The sequence below is a fragment of the Chanodichthys erythropterus genome, chromosome 11 (genome assembly GCF_024489055.1).
Source record: "Chanodichthys erythropterus isolate Z2021 chromosome 11, ASM2448905v1, whole genome shotgun sequence".
Lineage (NCBI taxonomy): Eukaryota > Metazoa > Chordata > Actinopteri > Cypriniformes > Xenocyprididae > Chanodichthys > Chanodichthys erythropterus.
In genome coordinates, this window is record NC_090231.1 from 19,405,697 (window position 1) to 19,421,966 (window position 16,270).

The 16,270-nt window shown below is 35.6% G+C and overlaps 2 protein-coding genes across 3 annotated transcripts; one reads left to right on the plus strand and one right to left on the minus strand.

Moving 5' to 3' along the window:
• The first annotated feature begins 435 nt into the window (after window positions 1-435).
• cd44a (CD44 molecule (IN blood group) a) lies at window positions 436-4,816 on the plus strand. Of its 2 annotated transcripts, none has more exons than XM_067401993.1 (8): window positions 436-592; window positions 1,692-1,857; window positions 1,987-2,126; window positions 2,227-2,301; window positions 2,768-3,160; window positions 3,645-3,671; window positions 3,773-3,851; window positions 3,932-4,816. In XM_067401993.1, the coding sequence occupies exons 1-8, from the start codon at window positions 523-525 to the stop codon at window positions 4,128-4,130; spliced, it is 1,149 nt and encodes a 382-aa protein (XP_067258094.1). In that variant the 5' UTR covers window positions 436-522; the 3' UTR covers window positions 4,131-4,816. The 2 variants fall into 2 exon arrangements, with proteins under 2 accessions (XP_067258094.1, XP_067258092.1); XM_067401991.1 differs by having other exon boundaries at window positions 3,609-3,671; window positions 3,932-4,813.
• A 43-nt stretch (window positions 4,817-4,859) lies between these two features.
• Window positions 4,860-14,178, minus strand: slc1a2a (solute carrier family 1 member 2a). The gene is made up of 10 exons (XM_067401990.1): window positions 14,049-14,178; window positions 12,416-12,568; window positions 11,602-11,852; window positions 11,341-11,476; window positions 11,116-11,242; window positions 10,001-10,234; window positions 9,636-9,830; window positions 8,624-8,758; window positions 8,194-8,410; window positions 4,860-7,266 (listed from the first exon to the last, which is right to left on the minus strand). The coding sequence occupies exons 1-10, from the start codon at window positions 14,176-14,178 to the stop codon at window positions 7,195-7,197; spliced, it is 1,650 nt and encodes a 549-aa protein (XP_067258091.1). The 3' UTR covers window positions 4,860-7,194.
• Between the last annotated feature and the right edge of the window lie 2,092 nt (window positions 14,179-16,270).

Below are 16,270 nucleotides of genomic sequence, written 5' to 3' on the forward strand. Positions count from 1 at the left end.
TACAGGTAAGGTTAGGGACAGGTTTTGTGGTTTGGTTAGGTTTAACAGTGTTATTATTTTTTGTAGGGTCAGCACTGTAATTATGTAATTACAGAAATTGATTACAGTAATTATATGCAGGTACTTTTTTAATATACATGAATGAAGACACAGTTTGATCACATTAATACTTTTATTTAGATCAGAAACAGTGCAAAAAGTGCAGTACAAAATTGCCTACACATGTAATTGCATACATAAACCGATTGATCTCATTAATTCCATGATTTTCAATGTGTCTGGCATGTTAATGCTGACTGCCCTGAGAGAGTGAGGAAATATGAGCGACAATGGTGAGGGTGTGTTCTTTATAGCACCACCCCATTATTGCTCACCAAGTACTTTACTCTGAGCTTATAAAAGAGGCGAGGAACATCTCTAGAGGGTTCAGAAAATTACAAAGGAGAATCAAAGCCAACCAAACTGGTTCAGGGCCAACGGACAGGTATACTTCCTCATCTAGTACATGACACAGTACTGACCATGTGGACTTTGTTACTTGTAGTACTTGCTACTGGATCACCAGCTCTACTTCAGGCAGCTCCGGTTCAGGGTGAGTGATGTTGAAATTGTTACTTATTGATCTTAGAGGTGCCTCTGATGGCTTTGTACAGTCTTGGTCAAGACGCATTTACTGTGGCAAGATAATAATTATGATATTGATTTGACTGTAATAATGAGTTTGCAACCCTTTTTGCATTTGACAACAAAGGCTATGGTTTTAAACTCCAAAGCATCAGCTGAGCTGTTGAATGTAAATAAAGTTTTTTTTTTTTTTTTTTTGAGGCTATCTCATCTCTGCTCATTTACTTTTATTGCATTGACGATATTCTTTATAGATAAATGTCAGATTATGGCTTAGAATAATCGCCTGGGGTTGTATTACAAAAAAACATCATATCTTAGGAATGAAATTAAGATCTGACAGGTTTTAACTGATACCGCTATGGTTATAGATAAGATAGGATTCCAGAGTAATGATGTTTCTGTAATACAGCCCCTGGCTTGTTAAGTTTATTGTACATATAATACAATATAATAATATAATCTCAGTTCTTCAGAAGTTTATTAATCTCCTCCTCTCTTAGACTAACTTCAATGCAAAAGGGATTTTCTTAGTATATTTGTCTTGCTTTCCTGTACAAATATCTAAACATTCTTAAATCAAGATGCAAAATGACATAACATACTAATTCTTGTATTCTTAAAAAAAAAAAAAAAATGTTTTCAGATTTAAGAATTTTTTCTTCAAATCTCTTATGGTCTTGTATACAGCAAACTCTAGTAGCCAATCTAGTAGTATACCTTGTGTCTAGTCATATCAAAACTCCCCTCTTCTGCACACTATGTATCAGTTGTTCCACTAATTCATGTCTTTAAAATTTTGAGACAAAAACGAAGTCATTTACAAAGTCATAGGCTTACAGATGGCCTAGATGCGTTACAGATGTGCTCACGTCTGCACATGCAATGATTCATTAAGAGATTCATCTAATGATACCTAATGCTAAATTGCTCATCTGTCACACACAGAGCCTACATTTGGCCCCCATTTACAATCTAATCATTAGTGTGATAATACATGGAAAACAATTGTTACATAAATAAAGATTTCTGACTTTGAATATTCACATTAGTTTCTCTTTTGACAGGTCACATTGGCAGATGCAGCTTTGCTGGTGTTCTCCATGTTGAGGGAACCAGCCTTTACTCTCTTACTTTCCATCAGGCTTTGGAATTGTGTCAGAGTTTAGATTACAAACTGGCAACACAGGAACAGATCATTGAAGCTTACAAAAAAGGCTTGAGAACATGCAGGTAAAGAAAAGACTGTGTACAATAGCCTTAGCCTAGAGCTAAATAACATGTTCAGACATAAATGCGCTTCTTTTGATATTGCTTAATGACAGTACTTAATTTTTAAATGAACCCCACACCTTTGTTTAGATACGGCTGGATTGATGATCAAAATGTCATGTTCCTCCCACACGTTAATGGTCCAAACTGTGACTCCAATTCTACGGAGGTCACCTTGCACCCTAAAGCAGCAGAGTATCTTTCTGATGTTTACTGTTTTAACCCTTCAGGTGAGTGTAAAGAAAATGGGATGTCTTAATGAGAAACAATATAAAAACAAACTAAGCAGGTTTTATGTCTCGTTGATTTTTCATTTTCCTTCCCTCAAAGATTCATCAGTAAACTGTGAAAATACTGTAAAAAGTAACTCTGAGGGCTTAACTAATGGAAACGCAGCCATAGAAAGTAAGTTCCCTTTTTATTCCCTGCAGTACCTAGAATTATATTTTGAAATACTGTACTTTATTGAAGACTTGCTTAGACTCTTGGTGTATTAGCTTTACCGTTTGAATTGAGGGGTGTGTATTGTGAAGAAGCAAGACATGCAGCAGACATACACTTCATTGTTCAAATCCAACCACGCCTAATCCAGAACATTAGTCATATCTCTGTGACCTCACACTTGCCTGCAGTACCACAATGAAGGAGGAACATAAACGTTGCTGAATTGATTTGAATACTTAGGATGTTCATTATTGTTTCTTGTTTGACTGTGTACTAACATGCAAAGTATCTGCGTAGTTCAACATTTAAACGCAACCTTCTTATCTTTTATTTTGTTTTGGTGTAAGCACAGCAATGCAAAACACTGATATATCACTTAAATATTCAAACTTTTTGACTGTAATCTTTTATGTGATTTCTTACGAAGATGGAAAGTCACATGAAGACATTCTTAAGGAGGTCAAGACGGAGGGCTTTATAGTAGATTTGGAAGAGATACTGGGAAGAGTAAAAAGAGAAACATCCCCTTTGAATGAAATGGAGGTCCCCAAAACAGTTCTTCCTGATGTGGACATGAAACCCTCTACTGTGGCTACCTTGGACACTAAAGGCCCTACAAACAAGCCCAGTTTTGGGAAGAGCTCATCCTCTGTTTCCCCCAGTGTTTCGTTCTTTGATACAGAGGGGAGTGGATCAGCGTCAGAAATCGAGCCTAATCAATTCACAACAAGGTCGATTACCATCTTGCCAGCTGAGGGTGAATCCATAGAGACACCTGTGGATCAAAAAAAGGATCGAAGATTGAACACCAATTTTGAAGGTGAATGTCCCCACAAAATCCACAACACATAGCCCTCTTATATATTGTCTGCATGCCTCAGAGTAACAATCAATCAATCAATCAATCAATCAAAATTGTAACCTTATATCTCACAATTGCAATTTTATTTCTCATAATTCTGACTTTATATCCCATAGTGTGATTTTGTATTTCACAACATGACTCTATGTATTATTTCAAACTTTCTCTCTGTGTTACTTTTTTTTATAACCTGGAAACAAGCTTCCAAAGGATTTAGATCCATCTTTGCACATTTAGTTTGCCCATTGATGATAATTACATAAGCTACATTTTAATTGATATTGTTTAATATCATCAAGTGGTACATCATTTAGATGCTTAAATATGTTGATCAATTTTGTAATGATGTTATACTATATAATATTTTGAGTCATTATGTCTTATTACAAATGCATCTTCAATACAGGTCAACCTGAAATTGTTGATACCATTTTACCTCCAGAATCATCCAAAGGGAACGGACCATCCAGTAAGTTCACGTGAAAGCACTGCAGATACCATCAGTTTCTTCACTTTTAATTCAACTGACAATGTAAATCTGACAATTTACCATCTTTCAATTCTCTGCAGCTTGGTTGATAATCTTTGCATTCTGTGTGGTTGTTGGAGCCATAGTATGCATACTTGCTGCTATTGCCACAAGAGACAAGTAAGTTTACTTCTTAGATTTTTTTTTTCATTCAGTAAATTCATCACATCATAGTTTACTGAATGTAACTCCTTACTTAGGTGGTATGGACCGAAACAGAGCAGAAACATCACGACTGAGGAGCACAACAAAGACTACAGTAAAACAGAAACGCTGCCACTGTCAGAAAAAGAGCAGGAGATAGTGGCGCTGATGAGTATTACAAACTTGAAGAACGGTACAACAGAGGACATTATGGCTGCCACTGTGGATGAGCGTGAGAGAGAATATTTAATGTAACACAGGTGAAGATGATGGAGGGAAAATGGCTGACGTTGGCAGAGCCTGAGCTTTGAATAAAGCTCTTAAAATAGATCAAAATAATAATACACAGTATGCCAAATAAAAAGCATCTTTTTTTTTTTTTTTTTTTTTTTTTTTTTAATAATGGATACTGTGTAGGTTTGAAAACTCTGCTGTAGTTTTTATTTGCACTGATTTTGTGTGTTTTTTGTTTTGTTTTTTCTGCTCGGAGTGCAATTTGCTTCCATTTCATTGCATCAAAAAATCATATTTCATATTTCCTTTCCTTTCTAAAGTATTATTTCAATAATATAAAAAAGCTTATTATCTCTTGTTGAGTGATGGTTAAGAATGATATGGTGAGAAAACATTTTTATACTGGTTTTCATCTGTTCGTAAGTACTATGTACTGTGTGAGAAATGTTACATTTCTAGACATTGCCCTGTCTTTTATAAATAGAGAAACCATATTCAGTTTGTATTGCAATGAAGCAATTGTAAATCTTTGCATTTATTAAATTACCCATAAATACATATTTTGTCAGCTGTCAGAGCACATTTCTGGTGTATGAGTCTTTCAATAAAATGTATGAGATGTCAAATCTACAGATAGTAAAAATATATTTACATATTTGAATAAAATGTTTTTACACCCACTGTCTAAAGACTTGGGGAAACTGAAAGAAAAATAAAACAGAAACACTCTGAGACAAGAAGCATTGCCTTTATTTACAATTTGTTATAGGTATTTCATAGAAAAATAGAGGAAAAAGACAAATTTAAAAAGTGAACAGTTTGGTAGACAAAGTTATACAATGTCTTTGAAACCAAACAAGGTTGCACAAATAAAAAGAGCAGGATGGTCACATTTATAACATATATCACAGTACCTCTAGATGTGTCAGGCCCTGCCTGAACAGATATTCCAATAGTGCACACATTTATATTACAGATACTGTATCTACTGTAGGTTGCCCTTTATTTTCCCTACACTCCACAGGGCTGCTAAATCTGTAGCAAGCCTGGTTTATAATTATTAGTAATTTGACTTTTTCCCCTAGTGTCATTATCCCTACCAAAATGTTTAACAATACACAATATTTGAGACACAATATCATTATATTGTAACAGTGAAAAATATGCTTACATTCACATACATACATTTTTACTCATCAGTCAGTGTTTCACAGCCATCTGTTCCCAGTGACATACATGGAATATAATAATGATAACTAAGACAACCTGTTAGACTCTAATCTACCTAAAATAATATGCTAAAGTGAATACATGGATTGCCATTGTTTTATAAAACAACAGACACAAAGTGATGAAATACCACACTTAAGTTTCCATGAAAAATATATCTAAAATATGACAGCATATATGTGTATGTATTTATTTATTTATTTACAGAAAGTGCAAGGAGGCACTTTAATGAGAACATTTTAAGATTCTGGTGCAAAAGAGGAATGTTTATCATGTTGCTATAATAGTAATTAGATACTACTAAATAAACAGTGCAGATTTAAAGATAGATAGATTCTGTCATCTCTTTTCTGTTTGTATATAATGCTAACAACCTGAGCACCAACCAACATGAGGGCCTCTATTATCAGCGTGAATATAGAATCCATTCAACTGGACTTAATATCTGAGTATCCAAGAAGGCTCCTCAGAGAATTAAACACTATTAGTAATCTACGATCCAAGAAAATGGGAATGCATTTGATATTAAAATGTCTTCTGTCTGCACCGTTTGCAGTTGATGTCTTCAAGGCAAGATTGTAACTTAGCAAATAAATACATAAATAAATCGACAACTTAACAAAGCACACAGATACGTACAAAACCTACACACATGCAAGTCCCTTCCTTCAAACAAAAAACACGCATGGACACTCATAATGTCGGAACGAAAGCTTCTTTCTTCTTAAGTGGTGAATGTAGGATATTAAAGGGTAAGTTCACCCAGTAATGAAAATAATGTCATTTATTACTCACCCTCATGTCGTTCCACACCCATAAGACTTTCGTTCATCTTCAGAACACAAATAAAGATAGTGTTGATGAAATCCAATGGCTCAGTGAGGCCTCTATTGCCAGCAATGTCACTGAACCTCTCAAGATCCAGAAAGGTACTAAAGACATATTTAAAACAGTTCATGTGAGTACAGTGGTTCTACCTTAATGTTATTAAGTGACCAAAAAAAATAAATAACGACGTTTTAACAATATCTAGTGATGGCTGATTTGAAAACACTGCTTCGAAGCTTTACGAATCTTTAGTTTTGAATTTTTTGTTTGTGTTCCGAAGATGAACGAAGGTCTTACAGGTTTGGAACGACATGAGGGTGAGTAATGAATGACAGAATTTTCATTTTTGGATGAACTAACCCTTTAAAGCCAACATTCCTTTCAGATAACGCCAGTCAACTCAATGTCATACTTTATGCCTAATCGCTCTGTAATTGCTAACGTGGCATTTACGTTGGGTGGTGTCTAAAAATAAGTGGCAGCATTTGGAGGCAAACCACTATTTCAGAACCTCTAAGTACATCGGTAAGCTCTTATAAGAGGCTGATCTGGAGTGCCGCCACCAAGGGTTAATCCACCTAAGCCAAGCCAGTCAAAGGTATCTTCAGCAAACAAACTGCACTTCTCTCCTCCTGCCACTAGTAGTGCTCTAGGGTCAGTCTGGGGTTCCAGGCTGGACAAGCCATTGTGATCCTTCTACGCAGTAGCCTTAAGGCAGCAGCTTTCAGATCTATCATCAAACCCAAGGCCTAGAATTACAACTATCGTAATCCTTGGATGTGAATTATAATATATGAGGCTGAACCAGCTGAACCACTACGAGCACCAGCTACTTTCAAGCTACATTCTCTTCCCTTTGTTTGTCAAATGAACTGAGATTGTCATACAAAAGGTCAGTGGTTGTGCATGTGAAAAGTTTTGTGGTAACTTCTGACTGTTTATATGTATAAAATTAGCATTTGGTTTTCACCAGAAAGGATAAGCTTGTGGGACTCAGGATAAGGCGGAGCTGGATCTGTGTGCTGTGTTACTCGCGTATCCATGGTTCCTCCTCAACAAGTGAGAACTCTGCAGGGGAGCCATTTGAGGCCAAGGTTACCTGAAAGCAATTATCAGGGACAACTAACTGTTGGACCAAGGCACAGTCAAAATGCATTAACTGGTGCTAACTAAACTGTTTATGGTTTGGAGCAGAGAATCCAGGTAGTCTGATATGTTAACAGTACAATTTATATCCAAATTCACAGAAATGTACCCACCACAAGCCAGATAATAATAGCTGCAGCGGGATTCCTTACAGAATGCTGAAAGACTGAATACAGATAGACAAAATCATTTGAATTGTTATATTTTGTATATATTTGCATTTTTCCTAATTGCAGTGAATCTCTGCCCAAAGCTAATCTTCTAAAAGGGGTTGTGAAAAGTGTCACACGTGCTACCACACAGTCCTATGCATTTTTGAAACACAGGGTTAAAATGTCTACTCAATTGCAGTGAAAATGAGGCATTAAAGAAAGAAAAACACTGCAGTTTCTTACTGACGGAAAACAATCACAATCACTTCTGTCAAGCTTAAAAACACTGAGCCTGAAATGATGAAATAGCAGCCTTTGTCGTCTCAAAATGTAGATGGTAAAAATGAGGTGCGCACTAGTACGCTGCTTTGTATCACTTTCATTTTTTAGCTGAGAATAGCCAAAGGCAGCTTGGCATTAGTACAATACAAAAATGTGAAAGCTTTACTGTACACATGTATATAATTGCCCAAACTGATCCAAATACTGGTGTGGATATACAAAGCCAGCACAAAAACTGCTATTTCACCTAGCACCAGAACAAATAAATAAAACATATTTATTTATTCCTTCATTTTGTTTCATTTCTTATGCATTCACATTAGGAATGATCAAAAAATACAAAAGTGTAAATAATAAAAAAATAATCACAATGATACATACAATGTCGGGGAAAGAAATAAAAGCATCTACATACAGGTTTCTATGTCTGTGAGAGTGAAATGTACCTTGCAGTCATCTATTTGGACCGGCTGATAGGAGTTGTGAGATGCATATACACCATGGTTAGTGTTATTCTCAAAAAAGGATTGTGTCTTGGCCATCTCAAAGTCATCTGGCCTTTGCTGCGCATCAAATAGGTCAAGCTCATCTTTGGAGAGGTGGTACACGATTCCCGCCCCATACGAGTCACCAACGACATTGACTGATGTTCGGAAACGGTCCCTGTTTGATCAAGCAGAAGAAAACATAGAAAGGTACCACATCTCTCAAGGCTAAACAACTCCAAATGCTATTAGGGATTGTATCAACATGCAAAGCAAATGGTTAAACATGCCACAAGATTTGCTTTGACACTAAATCTTAAACTGGAGATCATTTTTGTTTGACAGCTAATCTTTGAGTTAAAATCAGCAGAGAGAGATTGATTTAACTTACAGTAACCAGTCGACTGCTACCAGTAAACTGATGTCTTGAGTCGGTAGTCCCACAGCTGTCAAGATCAGAAGCATCGTCACCAGACCAGCACTGGGAATACTGGCTGCTCCTACGCTAGCGAGAGTCGCTGTAAGGCTACAAACAAAACATAAATATTGCATTTGATTAGTTGCAAACTTTAAGAATAAAAGATCACTTTGCTCTAATTTTCATTTTGAAAAATGTGATTTTGCCAACATTTGTTTCAAACAAGTAGCAGTACTGACCATTAAAGCAAAAATTCTCCTAAAAATGAAAATTCTGTCATTATTCATGTCAGTACAAACGCATTCTCTGGGATTTTTTTTTTCCTGTGGAACTCAGTAGAACTTTCAAAGAATCTTCAAAAAGCTATTGTTCATTTAGCAAAAGGTCATAGCGACCACATCTGTGAAGCTACAAATTATACTATATTCCAACGCCTTCTGAAACAATATGACAAACTCATTGAACTTTAAATCTTCATTTACTGCTAATCATCCCCACTAATGGGTTGTTAAGGGCTGCTACCAGTCAAAGAGTTCTCAAGAACTGAATCAGTACAATTCATAATATGTCTTAATTCATAAAATGTCTTTGAACTTATTCTTTTCAATGAACCAGTTACTTGGATTCACAAATCAGATTGTTCAATTCATTCCTGACTCAATGATCTGAATGTACCAGAGAATACTATAAGGAACATACAATACTTTTATTATGCTTTTTGGATATCATTTAAGAACTTGAAGACATGATAACTAAAAAAAATCTGTTTTTGTACCACAGAAAAATAGCAGTAAACAAGTTTGTAACAGTTTGTTTTGCAGTGGAGGATGAGAAAACAATGATTGAATTTTATTTTTGGGGTGAAGTATCCATTTAATTTTATGTAGCCACCAAGAAACTGCCTGCAGTGAATCAGTGGGTGCTATCAGAATAATATTTGTGTAAAGCACTAATTTACATGCTGTGTGTAGACATTAGGTCTTACCTGACTGTCACAATCTGACCAGGATCAAGTTCTATTCCATTCATCTGGGCAATAAAGATGGCCGCTACAGCCTCGTAAAGCGCTGTACCATCCATGTTGATTGTCGCTCCAACGGGTAATACAAATCGAGTGACTCTCTTGTCAATGCCCAGATTTTCCTCTAGACAGCGGAAAGTGACAGGTAATGTCCCAGCACTACAAAAGAGGCATATCAAGATTTGAGATTTACTCTTGCCGTTATACATTATTCAACTTCTGAACATGCGAAATGAACATCTGAACATCCCTCTCTTTAACTTGATGTGTCTAAGAATTCTCAAAGGCAAAATACATGGCACAATTAAAGGAAAAGTTAAATCATTTACCTAGAAGCTGTTCCTAAAGCAGTGACCCAAGCCTGGAAAACTCCCATGAAGAATGTGTATGGGTTTTTTCGAACAATAACAAAATATATTAAGGGAAGGAAAATGGCTCCGTGAATGATTAGTCCAACGATGACAGTGACCATGTACATTCCAAGTTGCCTGGCCACCACCTCCAGATCATTGATTGAAATAATCTTTCCACAGATCAGACACGCAATACCAACGGGGGAATACCTGTTACAGGACAGAGACACACAGCAAAGTCAAGAGCCGAACTAACAGATTAATCAGTAATTTAATGACAGGAAATAAACTAAGACAAAAAGTCGGTTCAACACAGTTAAAGGCAGTTAAACAGTTAAAATCACCATCATTAACACTACTGTTCAAATGTTTACGGTCAGTAAGATTTCTTAAAAATAATCTAATACTTTTTTTCCACAAGGATGCATTACATTGAACAAAAGTGACAGTAAAGACATTTACAATGTTACAAAAGTTTTCTGTTTCAAATCAGTGCTGTTCTTTTGAACTTTCTATCTAAAAATCCTGAAAAGGATTTCTTGGGCAACAAATCAGAATATAAGAATGATTTCTGAAGGATTATGTGACACTGAAGACTGGAGTAATGATGCTGAAAATACAGCTTTGCCATCACAGGAATAAATTACCGTTTTACTGTATTTTTGATCAAATAAATGCAGCCTTGGCTAGTATAAGATACTTCTTTCAAAATTAACCCCAAACCTTCGAAAGGTAGTGTATATATGTCACAGTTAATAAATCAGTCAACAAATAGACTACTAAAGGTAGAAAATGAATATCATGCACTGCAAAAAAAAAAAAAAAAAAAAAAAAAAAAAAAAAATTATTACTTAGTAATTTTCCATTTAAATAAGATTATTTTTATCACCCCATTGGCAAATAATTATGCTTGTTTTAAGCAAAAATTCACTTTTATTTCTTCAGAAAACAAGATATAATATCTTGTCATTTTACTTATGCTTCTTGATTTAAGAATTTTTAGATATTTGGACTGGAAACAAGGCAAAAATACTTTTTTTTTTTTTCTTTTGCAGTGTGTAAACTACTCATTAACAATCATAAAAGCTGACCACATGATCATGCCGACAAGCTTCATAACAATCTCGTTGAGAACGTTGAAGAACTCAAGCATCAGCTTGGCCCTTTCTCCCATCTTTCCCATACATATACCGAATGCCACAAAGAACCCAATGATTCCTAGAGAAACACACAATGCCACCATGTTAATGTGAAGTACATACAGTATGTATAGAAATTACATTTTCATATATAATGGAATCAAAGCCATCTAATACCTAACACATTCATGCCACTCTTGAACTGAAGAGACTTCTTGATCACATATTTTGCTGCACCCTTGGTAGAATTTCGTCCAAATCGAGTTGGATTCGGAGGAGGAGCTATTTCTACTTTGTTAGTAACAGTCTGGATCTACATAAAGAGATAGTTAAATATTAATAATTCAGTCACTGTATATTAATGAAAGGCTAATGAGAAATAACAAATGAGAGATTCACAGAAATATAGTTGATCAAAAGCACTTTGGATGCACACACCTGCTGGAAACAAGCCTGAACAAGATTTTCTGGAAACAGATTTCGGATGAGATCGAACAAGGCATCCAAACTGGACACTTCATCATTCTTTTTCCCTTCGCCCAGGTTTGCCTTCAGTTTGGGGTTACCAGGGTGGATGAGGAGCACCAAGATCACCCCCAGCACAGCTGCGATGATGGTGGTAGACATGTAGTACACCATGGCTCTTGTGCCTAAACGACCACTGGACTTGGCATCCAACCCTGCTAATCCTAAAAAAAAAAAAAAAAAAAAAAAAATTGCATTTTCACAAGGCAGCATTAATAAAAGTTACAGGTAAAAGTATCTCTGGTTAAGTTTCAGAATTATTGCTGTAATTAATGAATGAATAATACATTAGGAATGTTTTGAATTTTCTAATTACAGATTTATTTATTTGTTTGCTAACATGTTTAAACATGTTCTGCTCATGAACCACTGAAACTGATCCACCCTAAATTTAACAAGCATGTTTTTTTTTTTTTTTTTATCTTGTACTGAATTACAAAGAAATAGTTGAAAGGACAAAAAAATGGCAAAGCCATTACAAAATCACTATTTCTGTACCTATTCCATATTTCAAATGATAAAAGCTATAACATTGTGGTTATAACTTTGACTCCAAAGTCATTACGTGCAGGTTATTTCTCTGGCTAAATATATTGCTGATGGTCTTTGAGACACATATATCAATGGTCAGTATATCAATATCACATTGCTGATGCAACTATATTTATGCTGGTTAAAAATAAAAAATAGCATTGATGGAGGTGTTTAGCAAAGTGTATAACAGTACCTGTGATCAAACTTGATATGATCAGAGGCAAAATCACCATTTTTAACATCCTCATGAGAATGTCACCCGGGAAGGCAATCACCATAATGACATCAGGGGGGAGTGGTGATGCATACCTCAGTAGAATACCAGATACTGAACCTATGATCACACCTGAAACAGATACAGAGAATCACAGTGAACATCAGGGTACAGAAATAAAACATTTCAATAGAAATAATATTGAACTGTTATGAAGTATAATGTTTCTTGAACCCTGATAAAAGTACCAGTGAACCATACACGCCACACACCATATTGGCCCCTGTTAAAACCCCTGTTTTTTTTAAAGAGGGATTAAACGCCATGGATTACCTCCTCTAGGCATATATTAACCAATGCAAACAACAACAAATAAACACAAACGTGACTTACTTAGTTGGGTCAGAAAGTCAGAGTAAAATAAATGAATTATGTATTATACTAGCTCATAGCTTGAACAGCTGCTTAGAGTTACAATTGGAGTTCAGAGCAGCGAGCCGATCTCAATCACACAACAACATTTCTACACGTGCACTGAGAAGAAACCGCTTGAATTCACAGCAGAATTAATTTCATCGCTGTGAAATCTTGTGTGAAACATTCACATTCATCACAGAATTCTCTGTTAAACCACAGATATCAGATCAAACGGTGTCGCTGTGGAAGATATCTGATATTTGATCTGATATCAGTGGTTTAACAGAGAATTTAACCTAAATGCTTCTCACAAGATTTCACAGCGATGTTATTAATTCTGCGGTGATTTCAAGCAGTTTCTTCTGGAAACCATGAGAAACATTCATTCAACATCATGCGACTACAGTGGTTCAACCTTAATGTTATGAAGTGACGAGAATACTTTTCGTGCGCCAAAAAACAAAACAACGACTTCATTCATCAATATGTAGTTGTGGGCGATTTCAAAACACTGCTTCATGAAGCTTCACAGCTTTCTGAAACTTTTGTTTCGAATCAGTGGTTCGGAGCGTGTATCAAACTGCCAAAGTCACGTGATTTCAGTAAATGAGGCTTCGTTATGTCATAAGTGTTTCGAAGCATTTTGAACTTTCAATGTTTCATCACTGGGGGCGATGAGCTCTGTGAAACCAAGAAAACATACTGTAAATATTGCCGCAAATTTTGAGAAAAGCCCCAACAAATTCAGTCATTTTAGGCCGCAAAAATCAGAAAAAAAGTCCCGTGAAATCCTAAAAGGACTGCTTAAATAACACACTTTGGTCTATTTCTTTCGGTGCACATGCCACACCAAGCCTTAAAACAACATAGTGAGTGACAAACTATGTCTGGATACAACTGGGGAAAAAAGGCTTCTAATTAATAGGCCTGCATTACCAAAAAAAAATATAAAAATGTATCTATGTTAATAGTGTTTTAACATAGTGCTTTAATTAAAAAACTCTGGATGTTCATTCATTCAATTCATTCATTTTGCAAATGTGACAAAGAAACTTGACAAAGGCATAACTGGGGGGAAAAATGCTGGTGAAAGATAGCTTCATTGTGTTGCATTGCCATATCAACATATCAATGCATATTTTACCACAAACAGTAACACGTTTTCTTTCATTAACAAAATGTTAAAATAACTTGCCAAGGATTGTGAGCATAAGTAGCAGGTTCTTCATCAATTTGTCACAGAAGCCTCCACACATGGACTCTTCAGGTGGTGTAGGAGGGTCCAAATGACTCTCATGCATTCTGATCTCCACTTGCTTCTGCATTTTGTTAGCACTGGTAGACAAAAGAAGTGGAGCAGACAGTAAAGTATGTCAATATAAATGATCTAATCATGGAGTTCTAGCATACAATACAAGCTATGCTTGCAAAATCAGGTCCTTCAATTTATCACTTGAAGCAATTTGTATGACAATGAACAAAAATTTGTATTCATTGTCATACAAATTGTTGTTGGTGTCGATTGTGGGACCAAGATGTTTGTGTATGATGTGCACAATGACACAGAATGGCAATACTGTGTACTATATGTTGTGTTCATATCTTACATCTCATTTTGTACATCTTACATCTGCACGTATTGCACAGATGCAATCAATGACCATGAACCGCAGAGTGGAATGCAAATATAATGTTATCTGTCCAGGTAACATTTGATATAACATTGTAACCACAATAATAAAAAGCACCATTACATATTTTGGACAATTACTTTTGTGCATTGTACTGTACTATAATATTGTGTTAGTTTAATTGTAAAAGCCTTTTTCACTGATTTTGGAAGTCTGAGGAATGTGATTAGCAGTACTGGCTTAACATGCCTGTCATTGTTTCATCACCTTTACTTTTGTCTGCCAGCTGTCTACCAACAACTACAGGCAATGTCATGTCATGTCACATGTCACGAGAGTTGTTTAGCTTTACTCTGGTCTGGATTAAAAGGTTCTTAGAAGTCAGCCCCCCTTCTCCAACAGAGATAACCTTGTTTGGTTACATAACCTCTAGGCTTGCAGTAATTAAGCACATGCATGCAACAACAACAGTATATTCCAAAAGTATGTTTTATGATGTCCAAGTTGTATGTTCTTTGTTGCAATGGTGCAACAGGATGATTATGTATGTATATATGCATATTTGGACCAGTATTAACCAATTATTGCATGGAAAGATGAAAGGAAAAGCAAAGAAAAATGATCAATACGCATGCAACAAAAACAACTACCAAATCAGAAAAGAAACACAAAAGCTACTTTAATGACATAAAGTGTCCTCTACTGTTTGTGTACATTGTGAACTCTCAAAGTAGCTGGGCTCATCTGAACAAGATTAAAAAGCTGAATGATGCCAAGGAAATCAAAGACTGTCTGATACACACAGCTCCAGTCCTATAATGAGATAAAAGCCTGGCAATTGGTTAATTTTAGCCATTTGAGCACAGCAGTAATTGCGTTGCACAACAGTTGAGAGTATGTAGCAAAAGTCAAGGTGTGAATGAATGTTTTGGTTTCAAGCTGTAAATAATAGCATTCGACTCCTTTAAATTATTCAAAACAATTCCAAAAGATTTGATTGGTAATTATTAGTTCTGAGAATAGCATTCTGATAATATAATGCTAAGACTTTAAATTTGTCCTGTTACGTAAAATAAATAAATAAATAAATAAATAAACATATATTGTTTAAACGTCAAAGTAAAATGTAAAAGCCATTGCCTGCTGACACTTTACTGGTATCAAAAATTCTATGCAATCTCATTAGTGACTACACAAGACTGAAAAAAGAGTTTGTCATTTGGATTTTAGAAGTCAGTTCATTTGAGGCAACCAATTAGGTGAAGCAACAAAGTTAAGGAACATATTGCACATGCATTTCCTCCAGACCTTGCTGACTTGAACATGTAATTTTAATTTGAGTCCTATACAAGTAAAGCAAAATACAAGCTTTGAAGACCAAATGTAACAATAAAGCTCAAGTTAACACTATTCTAAAGTAGCAAAATAAAAATAACAACATTGCAAGGACAAGCAAGATGACCCTGAGAAGCTTTCATCATCCATCTTACCTGTCGTAGTGCAGTTACTAAAAGGGAAGAGTTTCACAGCAGTTTGTTAGATAGCCATGGGCTATACAAATGACTTTGAATGAAACACTGTCAATCTACAGTTTATCCATCTGGGAATCCGGTCCAGGTCATTAGAAATGTCAATCAAAAACTCCAAACACCAAGTGGGAGGCAGTACAATAAGTAATTGCTCTGATGCAATAAGCAACTCTTCCTTGCAAGATCAATCAAATCGATGGATAGGAGATTCCATGCACAATCCTCTGTCTTTAAATTGATCTTATACCACCATTAGT